The following is a 19,170-nucleotide window of genomic DNA, read 5'->3' as shown; positions in this document are numbered from 1 at the left end:
TGAGCCAAAGAGGAGAGCATTAGAGCATAGATGAGACCCGACAAATCAGGGTCTGTCCTGGCTCAAGAACATCCCAGGGCTCCCACACCCAACTGACCCAGATTCTGAACCTGGGGCTCCAGCCTGGGGCGCACGTGGTCACAAGGAGGTTAGGTGCTGCGTGCAGCTCCTCACAGGCCCCTTCAGGCCAGGTCCGCGTCTCACGGGTGAGTGACTGCTGAGCCCCTCCGGTCCCTGCCTAGGATGCTCTCTCCTTACAAATCCCACCACCCGGCCAGGCTCAGGGCACGGCCTCCCTGCCTCGGGAGCACTCAGAAACCTCCCATCACAGCGCTCCCATCCTACAAACTCCCGCGGCCGGGTCGTGCCAGGGGTTCATCAGCCTGTTCCCGAGCCTTAGCCCTGAGCTGGGAGGCAGAGATCTCCCACAGAGCACCCACCAGGCCAGTCCTGTCCCTCAGCCCCCCACTCCCTCCCCAGCCCAGCCTCCTGGCATGTGCTCCTCCCTGGGACCACCGGGCAGGACGGGCCCTGGAGAGAACACAGTTCCCACCCTCAGGGGCTGTCCTAGGGGAGAATGGCTGACCCAGAGGACGGAGTTGGACTTAAAAGGCATCGACGCCAAGTCCTCCTGCACCTTGCAGTTTGCCAGTCTCAGGGAAGGTGTGGGCCACCACGGCCCTCCGCCTGGGCCTGTATCCTCGCCCAGCCACTCCAAGACCCCACCTTCCCCTTCCTCGTCCACCTTCCCTCCTCGCTGCGCTCACCTCCTCACCCACAGATGTGCCCGAGCCTTCCACACCCCTTCCCTCCAGCGATGCTCCTCACCTGCTCCAGCGGTGTGGCCACACCTGCCTCCTCATTCCCACGGGCCACGCGCCTTGTGGGTGAGCCTCCACCACATGCACACACAGGAATGGCCTGGGCCACCGCCAGAGCACCGGCTCCCGCCCTGGCCTCTACGCTTCTGCCCACTGTGATTCCCCTCCACTCTCCGGCCCAGCACCAAGCCGGCCGCACCCAGCCTCCATGGGCAAAGCCCTGGTAGCATCTAAATCAGGATTTACCACCTGCCTCTCTCCTGACTTCCTAATTCCCAGTCCTCCCCCTTCCCTCATCCAATAGACTCCCAGGGCCTCCTAGCCCAAGGAATTTCCACCCAGGTCATCTCCTTCCCAGTGCTGGTCACTCTCCCCTGGACCACTGCCACCGTGCCCTTCCCGGGCTCCTGCTCCCCCCCTCCCCCCACCACCACCACCTCACGGCTCTGAGATGCCTCCCTGATGCTCCCCAGCCCTCCCACCCGGAGCCCCTGCTACTCCTGAAGTTTAGGACTTCTGTGTGGGTGAGCCTAGGCTCCCCACACTAAACTGACTCCCTGAAGGCAGGTCAGCTTCTTGTTCATGTCTAACTTCTATCTGGACGTTTCTAGCACAAGTCCTTTCTGTGATGACGGTCAAAGGCATCTGACAAAAGGATGAACGAATGAGCGGGCACCAGGCTCTGTCTGTCCTGCTCCTCGCTCAGCCTCTCTCAGCTCCTTTTCGGTGCTGTCTTCTCCATCAGACTGAGGGCTCCCCTGGCATAGTTCTCACTCCCTGTCCTCTCTTCCCCGTATGCAGGACAGGACCACAGCCTGGCCCCGTGAGGACCCAGGGGCCCAGGCACAGCTGTAGGTGAGTGTGTGCACCCGAGGGGGACCGGTCTGACGACGCCCACAGCGGGGGTGCAGGCACAGGCTGCTTCCACTCACCAGCCGGTCAGCGATCCTGAGCAGCTGGTTCTGCGCCTCGATCCTGTGGCTGATGTCCTCCCAGTAGGACGACAGCACCACCACGGGCTTCACGTTGCCCCAGGGGAGGTAGTAGTAGTGGCAGCCTGGCGGGACACAGAGGGCCTGGTGCTGAGACAGGGGTGCAGGGCTGGGGGAAGGGGACCGAGGGTGGGATGGGTTCCGGCACCTGCTCCCCCTCCCCACTGAGAACTCCGTGGGACACACACGCGTGTGACAGTGTTTCCCAGGGTCCAGACAAGGTGCCCACAGCTCCCCCTCTGGGCTGAGGACAGCCGCTGCTCTCACGGGGGCTCCTTAACGCAGCAAAGCAGGGGGGCTGCTGGAAGGATGCTGGGGACCCGCATTCTCTACATTCTCTACGCCAAGCCCCACAGCCACCAGGTGATGAATGACCCCACAGGTCAGAATCAAGGCTCACTATAGCCAGTTTGGGGAAACCAATCTGTGGGCCCTGGCAGCGGGGACCCCTGGAAGGTGATGGGGGAGGAGGCACAGGGGGAGCCAGCAGAGGGTCCCCCCCAACAGGCCCTCGAGTGGACCTCTGGCAACTTGGAATGGGAGGCAGGACATAGGGCCAGGCCCCCCTCCAGGATCTGGGCTCCATCCAGGCACGTGGCCTCTGGCCTCACCGTCAAAGACCGCCCGGCTGTACTGGGTGGTGGAGGCCAGCGGCAGGCAGGTGTTATCAAACTTGTTGCCATAGTTCCCGATGCTGACCTCGAACTGAATGGCATCGTCGACATCCTGCAGCATGGACGCTGAGTAGAAGGCCGCGAAGAGGGAATACTTGCGCCTTCGGAGGTACTTCTAGAAGCAGAGAGGGCGGCCAGAGAGTCACAGGGAGGAGGAAGGGAGACACCGGGGTGCAGAGGGGTCACATGTCTGGCAGGCCCTGGCGGTGCCTGGCGCCCAGTAAATCCTGGCTGGACGGATGGGTGGCGCATGGTCCAGCTCAGCAACAGCGCCCAGATTCGGTTACTAACTGAGCAAACTCATTCCAGGCCTGTGTGCTTGGCCACGTTCCTCTAATAAGGTTACGCCTCCAAGGCCATGCTGCTCCTTAATCCAAACCAGCAGCCATGGCACCACCACCCCAAGGAGCCTGGTCTTCTGCATCTGCTGTTGAGTAGGGGCAAAGGCTCTCGACCACATGCCCTGCCCAGGGCTCCCAGCCCACCGCTCAGGGTCTCCCCGCGCCAGCCAGCCCTGCAGTGTCCCAGGCTGCCATGGGCTTGGGACCAATGGATCCCCTTGTCCCCTCTGGGCATCAGGCACAGGGCGAAGGACATGGGAAGCACTAAATACAAGAACCAAGGTGATTTTACCACCCCCTTCGTGGAAGGCAGAGAGAAGAGGGTCACACGAGTGGGTTTGGGATCATGTAAATCAGTGGTCCTCAACCTTCCTAATGCCGTGACCCTTTAATGCAGTTCCTCATGTTGTGGTGACCCCCAATTCCATTGTTACAAATTTAACATAATTAAAGCATAGTGATTCATCACAAAAACAATATGTAATTATATATGTGTTTTCCAATGGTCTCAGGCGACCCCTGTGAAAGGGTCGTTCGACCCCCAAAGGGGTCGCGACCCACAGGTTGAGAACCGCTGATGTAAATAGTAAGAACAGCTAACACTGATGGAGTGCTTCCTGCAATGGGTGTGAATTTAATCCTCCAACACACTGACGAGGTAACTGTAATGATTACCCCCCACTTTACAGACGGGGGACTCAGACAGCTGGTAGGTGGTCCAGCCAGGACTGAAACAAGCGCCTGCTGACTACAGAGCCTGAGAGTGCAGGCTCCATACAGCTGCCTCTTGGACACAAGGCCCAGCTCTCCCACTTGCTGCTCTGATTCATTCGAGCCTCCGCTTCCTCATCTGTAAAACGGAGATACTAACAGTCGTCATCTGGTGGCTGCTGGGAGGACGCAGTGACAGCGGACTGTCACTAGCACAGCGTCTGACACATGGTGAGTGCCTAATAAGTGTGAGCTATTCTCACATTATTGTTATCAAATAGCCTCTCGGTTTGGATTGAGCTCTAGACTTTTAAAGTACTTTCGTTCATCGTTTTTGAGTCTCTGAACATTCCTCGGGGAGGCAGGGTAGTCATGGGGTTACTCCCACTTCCCAGCTGAGGCACTGAGGCCCAGGAGGTGAAGGCATGTGAGCCTGGGTGGAGCCGAGCTTCCCCCACCAGGACACCTCCAGGCCAGGCCCCCTCGACCACCACCCTCATGCCTCAGAGAGCCGCGCCCCTCACCTCCACCCGGAGAATGTCGTCTGCAGGGAGATCCTCCACCTTCTGCTCGCAGTGCTCCACCAGCTTGGTCTCCAGGGACAGCAGCACCCGGCCTCGGTAGGCCACACCTTCTCCCTAGAGCGGAGGTTGGATCACTAGGAGCAAGGGGGATGGAGAGGAGGAGAAGGAAAGGGGCCTGATCTGCCCCTGAGGCTGCTCATTTCCCAGGCACCAAGGAGGTCCCTGGGCCACCCCTTCACTCTGCAAATAAGGAAATGGTGCCCAGAGAGTCCGGGTGACAGGCCAAGCCTCCCAGATGGTCAGTACCAGACTCCAGCCCAGCCAGAGGAGAGGTGAAACCTGAGACAGATAGCCGGTAAGGGGGGAGGGGGACCTGGGCCCCTCAGGGGCCCGGAAAGTGGGGGAATCAGGCTGGCCCCGAAGGAGAGGCAAAAGAGAGGGGAGTGGGAGGGAGGAAGGGGCCAGGATGGGGCCAGGCAGGAGGAGGGCTACTGGCCCTGGGCCTGCTCAAGCCCTGCCAGGCCTTGCAGTCCAGGTGGCCCCCGGTACCGCCAGGCCAGGCTGGAAGACCTAGGGATCCAGGGGTGTGAGGGGTCTGGCTGACTCACCTTGCCCATGTTGAGCTCTGCATAAGGGTCCGGGAAGCCGGTGAACTCCCTGGGACTGCCGTAGAGGTTGACGTAGCAGGGCCCAAAGGTGGGCAGGAAGCCCAGATGGTCGTCCACTGGGAGACACAGGCAGGGTCAGAAGGCTGGCCACCCTCTGGCCTGAGCCCACCCCTGGGCCTCAGTTCCCTACACGGGCGAGGGGCACAGCCTCATACATGCCTAAAGAGCAGTGACACTGATGAGAGCTCCCTTTGTCTCCCATGCGTCCCTCTAAGCCCCACCACAATGCTGAGATGTGGACATTTTTTATTATTTTTATGATCTCATCTTATAGACGAGGAAACTGAGGCTCGGGGGGCGGGGGGGGGGAAGGAGCCCATGATTCCAATGTGCCATCACCCAAAATGGTCTGAGCTCAAGTCCATCCACCAAGCCAGCACGTAAGTCTGGGCCAGGGTCCTCCCCTGCCCCCCCCCCTCAGGCCACACCCCATCCCTCAGAGCCTCCCCAACCCATACATGAGAGTGGGGAGGCACAACGGAGGCCCCAGAACCTCATGAGTGGAGAAGCCCTCTCCCAGCCACTGAGGAGCAGGCCCAGCCAGATATCCCCCCACAAGCAACCCCTGGCACATATCTCTCCACCCCGGAAACAGATCCTAAGAGCCCTGACTCATGCTGGCAACCGCCCCCTCTTCCCTCTGTGCACAGAACAACCTTCCAGTGGCAAAGGCTGGAGAAAAGTTAGAAGAACTACACTAACATCAGGGAAAAGCTCTTCTCAGCATCCTTCTTAGGGGCCCTCTTTTGTTCATGTCATCATTTTCCAGCTGGCAGCCAAGTTCTCCAGGATGGGATTTCACTGGCTGTACTCTGGGAATATTGGGGGTGGAGGCCGGGGTGGGGGTGGGGGGAGACAAGAACTACCCGGGGTGCTCCAATCCATACAAGGAGTAAGGTGGGCACAAAACAAATGGCCCCAGGGAAGAAGGGCTTGAGCCAAACCTGAGCTGTGATCCCCGAATCCCAGCCAGTGGTGAGACGCTGGTGGAGGGACAGGGTGGGGGCAGGGACAGGGCTTGAGAAATAAGAAATCCCTGGCCCGAAGGCAGGAACAGCATGCCTCCCCCAGAGCCAGGGGCCACCCTGTGTCCATCTCCACTCTCCCTCCAGTCGGCACAGACAGGGCTCCGGCACTGGGACAGGGGTGGGAAGCCCAAGGCCGATGGAACACAAGCATTGCTAATTACTTGTAACAATCGTCTCAACTATGAGTTACCTTTCAAATGTCAACTTCAAGAGTTCTCAGCTCCCCCTGTCCTCCCACTGGTCCCCAAGATGTCCCCTTCCCCGCCAAGGACAGCCATGCAAGCCCCACCCCCTCCCTGCTGAGAGAGTGGGTTCATTTGAGCAACCGATGGAGCCCAGCAGATTTAGGAAGAGGTTTGGGGAGTGGGAGGCAATTGCCGTTAAAGCAATTTATATACCAGTATTCCATCAAGATTGAGAGGTTCAGTCAACGGTAAACTAGGGGACCATGATGGGGAATCTCAGACCCACCTCCGGCAAATCAAAACTTCCCGGCAAGCAGCACCCTCTTCCCTCCAGCGGAAACCCCAGGCCCACCCCACCCCTCATCTTCCCCAAAGCACGTACTGTCCGAGGCTGGAGGAGGCTTGGCCACACCTGCAGGCTCCTCTGAAGCGTAAAGAAATGGAAAAGGGGTTAGGATGGGCATGGCTCGGAGGAAGTCTGGTTACGTGAACGGGAATGTGGACGGAGAGCTGGCAGGCAGACAGATGGAAAGACAGCTCCCGTGTGGGAAACAGATGTGGCCCAGCCCTGCTGTGAATTTATCACCAACTAAGTCATCAAGGAGCCCCCCCCCCCCCAGCCAAACACAGCCCCCAGCACCCTGGTGAGCCCTCAGGTCCCTCCCCACCGGTGTCTGCCTGCGCGTCTGTGTGCTCTGTTTGCCAATTGAAAATTGGACCCAAAACTTGACTCGATACATTGAAGAAATAACACAGAGAAGAAAATGTGCTTTTCCATATTATAGCCAGAAAAGTGAGGGGAACAAAGTACAGACACAAAGAAAGGGTGGGGGAAGCACGAAAGGGCCAGAGCGAGGCAGCCAGGCACACCCAGGGCTCCACCCAACAGGCAGGTTGACACTTGGGACCCAGCTCCCGGAGATGTGGCATTTCAAGGCACAACATCTCCACCTAGTGGCCATTTCTAGCATTGCCACCGTGTTGCACTTTCACAACAGCAGACTCTGGGATCTGGCTTCTGGCACCTGCCTCTGCAAGTGAAACACAGTGACAGACACTGCCCATCAGCTGAAGGTTCTCCACGCTCGGGCGTGACCCTCAATGCTGGCCATGGGTGTCCAGAAATAAGAGAAGCAAGGAAGGAGATGCTCTGGCAAACTTCCAGGCTCTTGGAATCCATCCCTCACTTCTAGGCAATTACAAGATGCCCCCCAAAGAGTGAGCACCCCTCAGTCACCTTCCACAGTCCTCTCTGATTTTTGCCCTTTCCCATACTCCTCCTCCAATCAGCTAAGGGCAACTTAGTTTGGGGTCATGACCAAGCCTGGGGATGTGGATGGTGAAATCCTGATTATTCTCATGCATTGGTCACCCTTACTTATTGGTCTCCTTAAGAAAAATAATGTCTACGACTATTTCCCCAGGGCTTCATGACTGCAGGTAAGAGCCAAGCATTCAGCAAAACACTGTGAAAGAAGAATGAGCAGAGACACAGAGAGAGTGTGTGTGGAGAAAAGGGGAGTTTGGAAGTGTGGATCCACGGCCAAGGCTGACCACTGAGCACAGAAGGCAGCCAGGAGGGCGAGGCCCAGCTCCAGGGGGCGTGGGACCCAGCCCCTCAGCTCTCCCAGCCAGGCCTCAGCTAGAACACCACCTGGCAGAAGTCCGCTGCAGAAACCACAGTTCATGGCCATGTTCATACCCACAGACACAGGTTTCTCGTCAGTGGGGGAGCCGGGCCTCTGGTCACAGGGGAGCTTTCGGCAACAGCGAGAGGACCCACACGGACCCGGCTAGAGCCCCGAGGAGAGCAGTGGCCAGAGACGCCCTGGAGCAAACAGATTCCATCTTAAGCTACTTCCAAACGATCACAAACAGGCCCAGCCAGTTATCTCAGGCTAATAAGGCCAAGGTCATACTTCCAACCTCCATGTGCTCGGTGCAGAGACAAACACGCCTTCCCACCCACAGACCAACTCTGGATCCTGGCTGCAAACCGGTGCCCGGCTCAGACACAACTGTTCCCTAAACCCACCAGCCGGTGGCTAGCAGGACCAAAGGGTGGCTGCAGAATAGCCTGTTTCCCAACGGTACCTTTCATTAATTCCTCCATCCATTCATTTGTTTGTTCAGCAGACCAGCCCAGGCACAGTGCTGGGCGCTAGTAGCACATAGCCCTGCTGACAACTTTGGCCAATGCTTCTTAACTTGGGGGCAGGGTGCTAGGGCTCCACGTGTTGAGGATCACCCCAGGGTCTCTCCCCTGTGTCTGCAGACAGCTCATAAAGTCAAGGGCAGAGTGACCAGTGAAGGCACCCAAGACAATGCGTCTCTTCAGTCCTCACCGCCCTTCTGCCAAAACACCAAGTGTTTCGGCGTGTTTTCCCTCAGACCAAAGAAGCCCCAAAACACAGATGAATACTCCCAGTTTTGTGGCCTGAGCAACCAAGCCCAACTCTCTCACCTGGGGAAGCTAAGGGAGACTGAGAGCAGGCCCTCCCAGCCCAACGAGCCACACATCACAGCCCCCGGGCAGTCCCTAGGGGCACCCGTGTCCACTGGAGATGCTGAGGCTGGTACCTGTGGCCAGCCCTGCCCCTCAGCACACCCCACACACCCACGGTTTGGCTGCCTGACACCAGCCTGCGCCAGGCGGGAGGAGACACCGAGAACTGCTGGGGAATCATTATCACCTACGTTCCAAAGACAAAAAGAGGAACTTCGGATTTCTTCGCTGTGGAAAAACTGTAGGGCACAAGTACTATCTACGTAGCTCGGGTTTTCATATGTATTACGTTATAAGAGAATCTCTGTGGGTTTCACGGGCCTCGTGCATCTGTTCCCTTTTAAAAGAACTGCAGCTTCTGGGGAAAGCACTCTTTTTCAGAAAACAAAATTTTTACTAAGTGCCTTGGCGCACAGGGTCCAAGGAACACTTCAGTGTGCCAGGCAAACTTGTGGGCAGAGGGCTTAAGAGGCTACTGTTAGGTCAGGTCCTCATTGGAAATAAACACGAAAACAAAAACTCCTGGTTGGACCAAATAATCTGGTGAACCATGAGGCCGGGACTACAGAGAAAGAGCCCATTTTTACTGCTCAGTTTAGTTTGGGTTTGGAGAGCCGTGGCAAAATAAAGGACGGTGCGTTGTCCTGCTATAAGCCCTCCCCCCCCCCCCCCCCCCCCCCCCCCCGCCCCAAGGTGAAGGAAACTACAAAGAGCTGAATGGAAAGGTGCGGTGGCATCTTCTGAGGTGGCCTCAGGACAAGTGGGAGGAGGCTGGCCCTGAGCGAGGCCAGTGCGAGATTCCAGGGCCCGGGCAAGGGCCATCTGCGGGAAGGGACACCAGAGCAGTGGTGCAGAAGGGCTCCGGTGTGAGCAGTACGTTTAACTCATTTACTGCTACAGAGATAGCGCTATCTAAGAGCTCATGTAAAACTGGTGATTCTCATTTAGTTCCAAAACAGTCTGTGGGAGCCGCTGGTCAGCCTTTGAATGCCTCCCTGAGCCACACGGGGTTACCCACGGCCTGAGCGCCATCTAGTGGCCAAATCAGCACCTTTCTCAGGTTTCCATTAAAATATTCATCATAACCCAGAAAACAGATCAAGGCCATCATCACCACCAGAAGGAAGCCTGAGGGGAGCCAGGGACCTAAACTCCCCTTGGGCGGCTGATGGCAGGCATCGCTGTAACCTCAGGAAACAGCAACTGCCAGGAGAGTCCAGTGGTTACTTTGTGCCTCTCCCGGGGTCTGTCCCTGGATTCGGGGACAGAGAAGCACCAGACAGCAAACTGGAGACATTTCTTCCATAGCAGGAGCTTCGGTCTGCGACAGGGGCCAGGACAGCCTCTCTCCCACCCCACCCACCCCCCTGCCCCCACCTCAAATCTTTCTACAGCCAAGACAGCCACCCTCAGAAATGATCTGAACAGCATTAGAGAAGGGGGCCACCCGGGGCAGCAGCTCCCACAGTTAGGAGGGTGAGGGGCTGGGGCAGAAGGAAGCCTGGTAGCAGTGCCTTCTGGGAGGCAGTTTTTTGTGTGTTTCACTTATTACAAGTATCAGCAATGAAATCAGAGCAGCTAGATGTTGAAGCTGAGTGAGGAAACCTGGGAATTCATTCTACAATGAATTTACTTTTATGTGTGCTTGAATTTTCTATCATTAGAAGTTCTTTTTATAATGTTTCAGAGAACCTCAAGGGATTGGTCAATGTCCAGGGCACTAGGTGGAGTCTTCTGGAAACTGGGTGCGTTCACCTGTCCTCCAGGGAAAGACCTGACCAGATGGATGGACAAGCCCCATAGAAAGACACCAACACTCTTATCAGAGTGAGCGACGAAGGGGGAGGAACAACAGTGCCGACCAGGAGAGGGAGATAGCATCTGTGAGATTCAGGAGCGCGTTCCCCTGGAGATCTCAGGAAATAATGCTGAACCCTCAGTAGAGTGCAAGGAGACATAGCTTTCGTGGAACAAAGCTAAACTTCTGGGAGAGAGCAGTCAAAGAGGGAAAGGAAAAAATATTAAAAGGAATGACAAGAAAAGAAGGCGTGACAAGAATCTAAAAATGGCCCTAACCGGTTTGGCTCAATGGGTAGAGCATTGGCCTGCGGACTCAAGGGTCCCAGGTTCGATTCCGGTCAAGGACATATACCTTGGTTGCAGGCACATACCCAGTAGGGAGTGTGCAGGAGGCAGCTGATCGATGTTTCTCTCTCATGGATGTTTCCAACTCTCTATCCCTCTCCCTTCCTCTCTATAAGAAATCAATAAAATATACTTTTTTTAAAAAAAGAATCTAAAATGTAATTGCCCATTTTAAACCACATGAGATATAGTACAAAGCAGAATTAATACAGGGGGAAATATCAGAATTAATACAGGGGGGAAATCAGTGATGTAAAAGCCAATGCTGATGCTACTAAACCTACTTTAGGGTTTATTGCGTGCCAGATACCCTAAGAACTTTACATTTAAAATCTCACTGGATCCTTATAACCGCCTCCTGCGCCTGGGGTTCCTAAGGGGAGACTGGAGCAACTCACACAGCTACAAAAAGCACAATGGAACCCAAGATGCTGGTTCCGGAACTCCTGCTCTATCCCTGCCCACCCTGCCTTCAGCATCCAGGCTGTGATAGTAGAATAAAGGAAATTACTCCTCCGCTCAGATTTAAGAATTCACCATGTCTCAGACAAAATTCAATAATAGGGGTGCTCATCTAGACAGATGAAAGTAATGTTTTAAACTGTAATAAAAACAATACATGCCTAAAAGCAGCATCTAGTTAGAAAAAATAGACTACCTACAAAGGAATCAAATCAGGCTGCTCTCTGAAAACACCCCAAAATAGAGTAAATATCTAGATGTAAAAAAATAAAAAATAGAGGTAAATATAACCTTGTGGTTTGCTGAAGGCCAAAAGCATGACATATGGGACCAGACACCATATTTACATTATTTAAGTTAGAAATACTGAAAATAAACACAAGAAGTTGACTAGAAAGCTGAAATAAGAAACAACAAAACACGTATAGAGTTAAAGAAAAGAGTAAAAAGATAGAGAATTAAAGACTAGAAAATATATTAGAATTGATAAATAGTCGAAACCGGTTTGGCTCAGTGGATAGAGCGTCAGCCTGCAGACTGAAAGGTCCCAGGTTCGATTCCGGTCAAGGGCATGTACCTTGGTTGCGGGCATATCCCCAGTAGGAGATGTGCAGGAGGCAGCTGATCGATGTTTCTCTCTCATCGATGTTTCTAACTCTCTATCTCTCTCCCTTCCTCTCTGTAAAAAATCAATAAAATATATTTTTTAAAAAAAGAATTGATAAATAAATCCAAAAAACTGATTTTTGAAATGTCCAATAAAGTAGGGGTTAAAATTTTTCTAATAAGGCTAATTATGGAAAAAGAAAGAAAACTCAAATACATATCATTAGAAATATGAAAGCAGGAAACATCACAGATAGAGAATTGTTTAAATTATTTATCTGTACAATACTGTATAAATAAATTAGAAGACCTCAATGTAATAATGCTTTTCTAGGAAAATATAAATCATCAAAACTGACTGTAGTAAAAGTAACAAACTGAAAATAACAATGATCACAAGAGAAACAGAAAAGTTTTTAAAGAGCTAGTGTTATACTCACTCAAAAAGGGCACCCAGCCCATATGGTTTTATGGGTGAATTATTTCAAACCCTCAAAAGTCTATATTCTCATGTTATATAAACTGTTCCAGATTTTAGAAAAGGCTTAAATTTGTCCAATTGATTTTGCAGAGCTAAAATAAGCTAGAAACCAAAACCTAAGAAATAATAAGCACACATACCCATCCTATATAATAAAAGGGTAATATGCAAATCGACCGAACGGTGGAACAACCAGTCATTATGATGCACACTGACCACCAGGGGGCAAACGCTCAACGCAGGAGCTGCCTCCTGGTGGTCAGTGCACTCCCACAGGGGGAGCACCGCTCAGCCAGAAGCAGGGCTCATGGCTGGTGAGCGCAGCGGCAGTGGCGGGAGCCTCTCCCGCCTCCGCAACAGTGCTAAGGCTGTCCGACTGCTGGCTTAGGCCCGTCCCCAGTTGGACATTTCCCAAGGATTCCCAGACTGTGAAAGGGTGCATGCCGGGCTGAGGGACCCTCCCCGCCCTGAGTGCATGAATTTCATGCACCGGGCCTCTGGTTAAAGATAATGGAAAATCAAAAAACAAGCCCAAGGATTGGTACAGCCATTATGAAAAAGAGTATGGAGTTTTCTCAAAAAATTAAATATGGAACTGCCATTTGACCCAGTGATCCTACTTCTGGGAAGATATCCTAAGAAAACCAAAACACCAATCAGAAAGAATGTATGCACCCCTATGTTCATAGCAGCACGTAATACAATAGCTAAGATCTAGAAACAGCCCATCAGTAGATGAGTGGATAAAAAAGCTGTGGTACATCTACATGCACCATGGAATACTATGCAGCAGTAAAAAAGAAGGATCTCTTACCCTTTGAGACAGCATGGAGGGACCTGGGGAGTATTATGCTAAGCAAAGTAAGCCAGTCAGAGAAAGACAAGTATCACGTGATCTCACTCACATGTGGAGTCTAATGAACAAAATAAACTGTTAACAAAATAGGTCTAGAGAGAAAATAGATCATAGAAGCATGAAACAGACTGCAGAATCTCAGAGGGAAGGCGGAGGTAGGTGGGTGGGTGGGTGGGTAGAAAGAGATCAACCAAAAACTTGTATGCAAATATGCATAACCCATGGACACAGACAATAGGGTGGTAGCAGGGGGCGGGGGCAGGCTAGAAGGGGTCAATGAGGGAAAAGGGGGACATATGTAATACTTTCAACAATATTTTTTTAAAGAAGCCCAAGAACACATCTAGTAATTTAGTAAGGGTTGGTGGTATTTCCAAATGTAGGGAAAAGACTATTCAATATATATCCTTTTTGTATCTGACTTTCTATGTGACAACACACTTTTAACCTCCTTTATCTCTCAGTGTATCACCAAAGGACAATTTTGAAAAAAATAATGTTAGCTCCTTGCCTTATACACTAAGAAAAAATATAACAGATCTGGCTACATAAAGATTTTAAATTTCTGTTCATCAAAAACTATTAAATGGTAAAATAAAGCTGACAAAAATTAATCCGCATAAATGATGGGAGAAAGTGAACGTCCATACACATACAGAACTCTTATAAAACAATGAGAAAAAGACAAACATACCACCAGAAATTTGGACAAGAACATGAACATACAATTTACAATAGAATGTAATAGAATAAAGTATATAAATATATTTAATTATTATAATATTTTTAGATTTGCCCCGACTGGCGTGGCTTGGTGGTTGAGTGTCAACCTATGAACCAGGAGGTCACGGTTTGATCCTCCTTGTTACGGGTTCAATCCCCAATGTGGGGCATGCAGGAGGCAGCCGATCAATGATTCTCTGTCATCATTGATGTTTCTATCTCTCTCTCCCTCTCCCTTCCTCTCTGAAATCAATAAAAATATAAATAAAAAATAAAATATTTTTAATTTGCATTGGTCAACTTCATCAGTTTTCAATGAAATGAAAACCAAGGCAACAATGAAATTCACCCATCTAATTAACCAAGTTCTGTTTTAATAACATTACTTTGCTCTGTGTTGGTGAAGGTGCAAAAAGAAAAAACTTCTGCAAGTGATTAGAATGTAAATCTGTCCAATCTTTTTGAAGGGCAGTTTTGATATATACCAAAAGCTTTAGAATGTTCAAATCCTTTGACACAGCAATTCCACTGCTAGGCGTTCCTCCAAAAGGAAAATTGTGAATTGAATAAAGAATCAGCTACAAAAATATTCAATATAAAGTAAAGTTGCTTATAATGTGGAAAAATTAGAAAATATCTGAACAATTCAGCATTAGCTAGTTAACATGGATTTTGGTACATGCATATGTGGAACATGTGTATTTATTTAGAATTATATTGTAGAAGAATATTTAATAACATGAATAAACATCTATGCTGTATTGCCAAGTGATAGAAAGCAATGTTCAAAGCAATTGAAAATTTTTTCAAAACAATGTTTTTCATGTATATAGGTACATACACATGCATGTTCATACATGCATGTAGGTGTACATACATACATACATATAGAAAGGTCCCAGAATACCAAGTTAGTTCCTGTCTGGATAGAGGGTAGGCTGGATACAAGGTAGGCTTATGGGTAATTTCATGGGTAAATGTTATAATCTTTCAGCTGGTTTCTTTAACATTTTACAAAATGATCATGGACTATTTTTTAACAGACCAATGAAACGTATTTCAAAAGAGATGCTGCGAGAGCACAGTCGGCCAATACCGAACCCCTGGGTGGTGTGGTGCCGCCCCCATGTGATCTGCAGGGGTGAACCGTCCTCTCTATCCCATCGGGGGTGCATCCCCCCCTCTGAGGGTGGAGAATCCTAGGTGTCCATAGGCCCATCTCTCGTTGGTCAGAGCCTTGGGAAATGGGCAGCAAAGACTTATCATCTTCCCTTTTCTGCAAACTCTCAAAACCAGAGGTGCAAGATGGGCAGGGGTGGAACGAGGGGGAGCATTGGGTACTAGAGGGCAGAACAGAGGGGGAGCTTACCTTCTATTTCTCCGCCAGGAGCAGAGATCTTCGACATACTCAGGTAGGTGGTGGCCACGATGTCATTGTGGGTAAGGCGGTCCCTAGAACAGGGGACAGAGAGGGCCTGGACGGGGGAAGATTGAGGACACAGCCCACCCAGCAGGAAATGGCTCTGGTTGTCCATCACCAGGGGTCCCAGTCTTCACACTGGATATTTCACTGAGGCCTGGTCATCCCAGGGAAGAAGAAACTGGGAATAAAGTGTTGCTCAAGCCTCCTCAGGTGGAAACTCATCCGTTTCACAACCACCAGCACCATTATCAAGCCAACACTGGGATGTTCTTGGGGACACTTCAGGTGACAGGGAGGAGGGAGGAGGCAGGAGGCTGCTCAGGGAGCCAGACCCCCAGACCCTGGGAGAGCCAGGCACCAGGAGCTCAAGAAATATCCAGACCCAGGAGAAAACCAAGTAACCAGGAAGACACTACCTCCAACACAAATGCACTATTCCTTTTTTGTGCTTGGGGGAGAGGGGAGATTTGAATATATTTTTATTGATTTCAGAGAGGAGAGGAGAGGGAGAAAGAAACATCAGTGATGAGAGAGAATCATTGATCAGCTGCCTCCTGCACACTCTGCACTGGGGATCGAGCCCACAGCCCAGGCACGTGCCCTGACCGGGAATCGAACTGTAACCTCCTAGTTCTTATGTCAATGCTCAACCACTGAGCCACACCGGCTGGACCACTATTCCTTTTTGTATCTGACTTTCTATGTGACAACACACTTCTAACCTCCTTTATCTCTCAGAACCCTCACAACGGCCTTAAAACTGAGACTTAGTACCAGGAAGGTCCTTGTCCAAGGTCAGCCTGGGAAGGAAGGGCAGAGCCAAAACCCAGCCCTGATGTCCTGTTTCCTGCTCAGTGTGCCCTGGGGGGCCTGTCCTGCTTCCCAGGAGGGAGGCTTCTCTCTTCCCAACCAGCATAGGGGACTGTGGGTACGAGTTCGAGGAGACTTACTGATGGGTGAACCCATTAGCCAACCATGTCCTGTTGGTAATAATATAGAGTAATAGCTGGCATTTACTGAGCACCTACGGAAAGCCAAGCACTTGCTAAAACCATCACAGGGCCCAGCTCATGTCCGCACCGCAGCCCTCGGAGGTAGGTACTACAATCAGCCCCAACCTCAGATGAGAAAGCTGAGGTGTAGAAGATTAAATAATTTGTCAAGATGGCATTTGAGCGGGCTATGCCCGACATTTGATTACAGCAACCTGCTGCTTCCCCGTCAGGCTACACCAGGGTCCCTCAATCCAGCGATGCAGACCCCCAGCGGACCCTTGGCGATGTCTGAGGCATTTTTGGTATTGGGGGGAGGGCTGTAGAGAGAGGCCTTGGTTGCTAAACATCCTACAATGCATGAAACAGCCTCCCACATTTTCTGGCCAAAGTATCATCAAGCTGAGGCTGAGAAACGCTGGGCTGAGAAAGTTATCTCCTTCTGGAAGTTTCCAAGGTGCATTTGCCCTGTTTTTTTGTTTTTTGGTTTGTTTGTTTTTTACTTTTGTAGCCTGAAGGCCCTCTCTCCCTGCTTCCCGTCCTTTGGCCCTGGGTGGCGTCAGGCGATGATACACAAGTCCCATGTGAAAGACACCCGGGCCTGGTGACTTTTTCCTCTTTTAAATCTAAACCCCATCTGGGCTGCTCCCTTCCTTCCTCTTCATGTTTCCCAGGGAGGTGATTAAGCTTGGTTTTAACTTTTTCCACCAGGGCGGCAGCTACACTAGGAAGAGTGATTGTCAGCACTGATCTTTATCATTTCTCCCGGTGAACAATGCTGATGTGAACTAGAACAACTAGAACGTTAAAATTCACTTTTTACAATGGGATTATCGACACCAGATCACCGACAGCCGCTGGGGGGGGGGGGGGGGGGGGGGCGCTTTTAAACTGCCTGCACGACCAGCCCACCACTTGGAGGGGATCCTCTGGTCTTACCTGAACCAGCTGAGGAGGCAAAGAGAATGGGAAGAGAAGTTTTGTTTTTAAGGGGGCAGGAGCAGGGTAATTTGGAGGGGGTTTTTAATGAAGAAGAAATTCTTAAAGAATCGAACGGAAGTTTAAGTTACAGAGAAAAGGCCGAATGGACTAGATCATATTTCCAGGCCTCAGGTAGAAACACAAGTTGATCTGCATTTTCTGGGAAGAAAGCACTGCTCTGGACAGGAACTTTGAGCAGCAGAATGCTTTCTGGCCAGAAGTTGGGTTTTGGGGCTTGGGGTTGCTTTTGGAAAATACAGCAAGTCTGAAAATAGACTCACAATAAAAATGCCACTTCAACCCAAACCAGAGAGGCAACCACCAGATTCCGTCATGTGTTTGGATTGTACAGTATGCCGAGGCCTTTGACACAGCTCAGGGGGGCTCAGGCAAGGCTTGTCCCCACGCACACGGGACAACCGCCCCATGTACACCCACGCACACATGCATCCACACGCACAGACACATGCATCCACACGCACAGCCGTGCACAGCCAATCGCCCAGGCAACACCACGCGCACACATGCGCACACGCACTGTGAGCTGAGATGAAGAGATCATCTGTGGACACAAAGCACATCTCTCCCCAGACCGCTTCCCCACGGAACATACCGGCGGTCAGGGCCCCAGCGGCCTCTCCCTCCCGCCCTTCTGGCTGCTCCCTTCCTCTCCTCTAATTCTCATAAGCTGTTTGCTTTGGGCCCGGGGAACTGGCGTGCACGGTAATGGCTCTGTGGCCTGGGGGTTTTCCCCAGTCTCTCATTATCCTCCTGCTGGGGGTGCCCTGGGCCCGAGACCAAAGGACAACACACTGGGAACCGCACAGCCCAGGCCTTTGGGGGCAGAGAAAGGACAACTCTCTCTGTTTGGAAAGCCTGGTGTATGGAAGGTCCTGGAGATCAGCGTATGGACCCCGAAGGGCCCTCGGGTGCGGGAGAGACCCCCTCACATAGCAGGAGGCGGCACGGCCACTGGTGAGGTGTGGGCTTGGGGAGCAGGCCTGGCCTCAGCTGCCCCCAGCTGTCACCCAGAGCAGATTACTCAGTCTCTGCAAGCCTCCCTCCTCACCTGTAAACAAGGAGTCAAGCCCTAGCTGGTTTGGCTCAGTGGATAGAGCATCAGTCCATAGAAGGGTCCCAGGTTCGATTCCGGGCAAGGGCATGTACCTCAGTTGCAGGCCCAATCCCTGGCCCTGGTCAGGGCACGTGCGGGAGGCAACCAATTGATGTGTCTCTCTCACATCGATGTTTCTCTCTTTGTCCCTCCCCGTCCCTTTCACTCTCTCTAACACTGGGAAAAATATCCTCCGGTGAGGATTCACACACAAAAAAGGGAGTCAAGCTGAAGGTCAGGTGAGATCGTGCATGTAAAGTGTTTGCTGGGCACAGCCTGGCGGACAGTAGGTGCTCAACAAGTGGTAGGTGCTATTCCTTTTTCAACATGCCCGTGTGGCTACTGCCCTCACCTATTTCAAGCCCCCAGTGGCACCCCCTGCTTAGACAATCCTGGCACTTCTCAGCATGGGGCCCTCCCACCCCATCCTACCTACCCAGAAGGCATCGCAGCCTATCCCCCCAGAAGCTCTGCTGTTTCAGCCTCCTTGCCTTTGCTTGTGATCCCCTCTTTACTGGAATGCCCTCATCAAAACCCCACCTCCTCCAGGAAGCCTTCCTGTCCCCCTCCTGACCTCAGGGATCTTAGGCTCCTGGAGTCCTCCCAGTCCTACCTGGCTGCCCTCCTACCTGCCTCTGAGCAGGGCTACAAGTGAGTTTCCCAAGAATGGCCCACACCCTCTCCTCCTCTGCCTCCCCCAGAGGAGACTGAGTCACCCAGAACACACACGCCCACTGCGTACAGACTGAACTGAAGGACCCAGAGACCCCTGAGGACGGCCACTCTGAGGACAGCTCCCTCCGAGGACTGCGGCGCGGAACTCACCAGTCCATGATACGAATCCTCATTTTCTCACACATGGAGGGAAACTATAGAGAGAAGAGATGCATGTTGGTGTGGAGTCCTTTTGAAGAACCAGGAGTCTGGGAAGCGGGTG

The 19,170-nt window shown here is 52.0% G+C and overlaps 1 protein-coding gene across 19 annotated transcripts in view; it reads right to left on the bottom strand.

Annotated features, from left to right (window-relative positions):
• Positions 1-19,170, bottom strand: part of DYSF (dysferlin) — a 200,321-nt gene that overhangs the window by 106,887 nt on the left and 74,264 nt on the right. For 10 of the 19 annotated variants that reach the window (XM_070429442.1, XM_070429443.1, XM_070429449.1 and 7 more), the window contains 7 exons: positions 19,059-19,102; positions 15,093-15,175; positions 6,327-6,368; positions 4,672-4,787; positions 4,064-4,177; positions 2,425-2,602; positions 1,754-1,878 (listed from right to left, as the gene is read on the bottom strand). In XM_070429442.1, the coding sequence (XP_070285543.1) occupies positions 1,754-1,878; positions 2,425-2,602; positions 4,064-4,177; positions 4,672-4,787; positions 6,327-6,368; positions 15,093-15,175; positions 19,059-19,102 (702 nt within the window). The remainder of the gene's footprint in view (positions 1-1,753; positions 1,879-2,424; positions 2,603-4,063; positions 4,178-4,671; positions 4,788-6,326; positions 6,369-15,092; positions 15,176-19,058; positions 19,103-19,170) is intronic. The other 9 variants (XM_070429447.1, XM_070429453.1, XM_070429455.1 and 6 more) reach the window with 1 other exon arrangement.

The sequence above is a fragment of the Myotis yumanensis genome, unplaced genomic scaffold (genome assembly GCF_028538775.1).
Source record: "Myotis yumanensis isolate MYYU_CA2020_CCGP unplaced genomic scaffold, mMyoYum1.0.hap1 SCAF_11, whole genome shotgun sequence".
NCBI classification, from domain to species: domain Eukaryota; kingdom Metazoa; phylum Chordata; class Mammalia; order Chiroptera; family Vespertilionidae; genus Myotis; species Myotis yumanensis.
The sequence above is the reverse complement of the archived record's forward strand: the minus strand, read 5'-3'. Positions and strand labels throughout refer to the sequence as shown.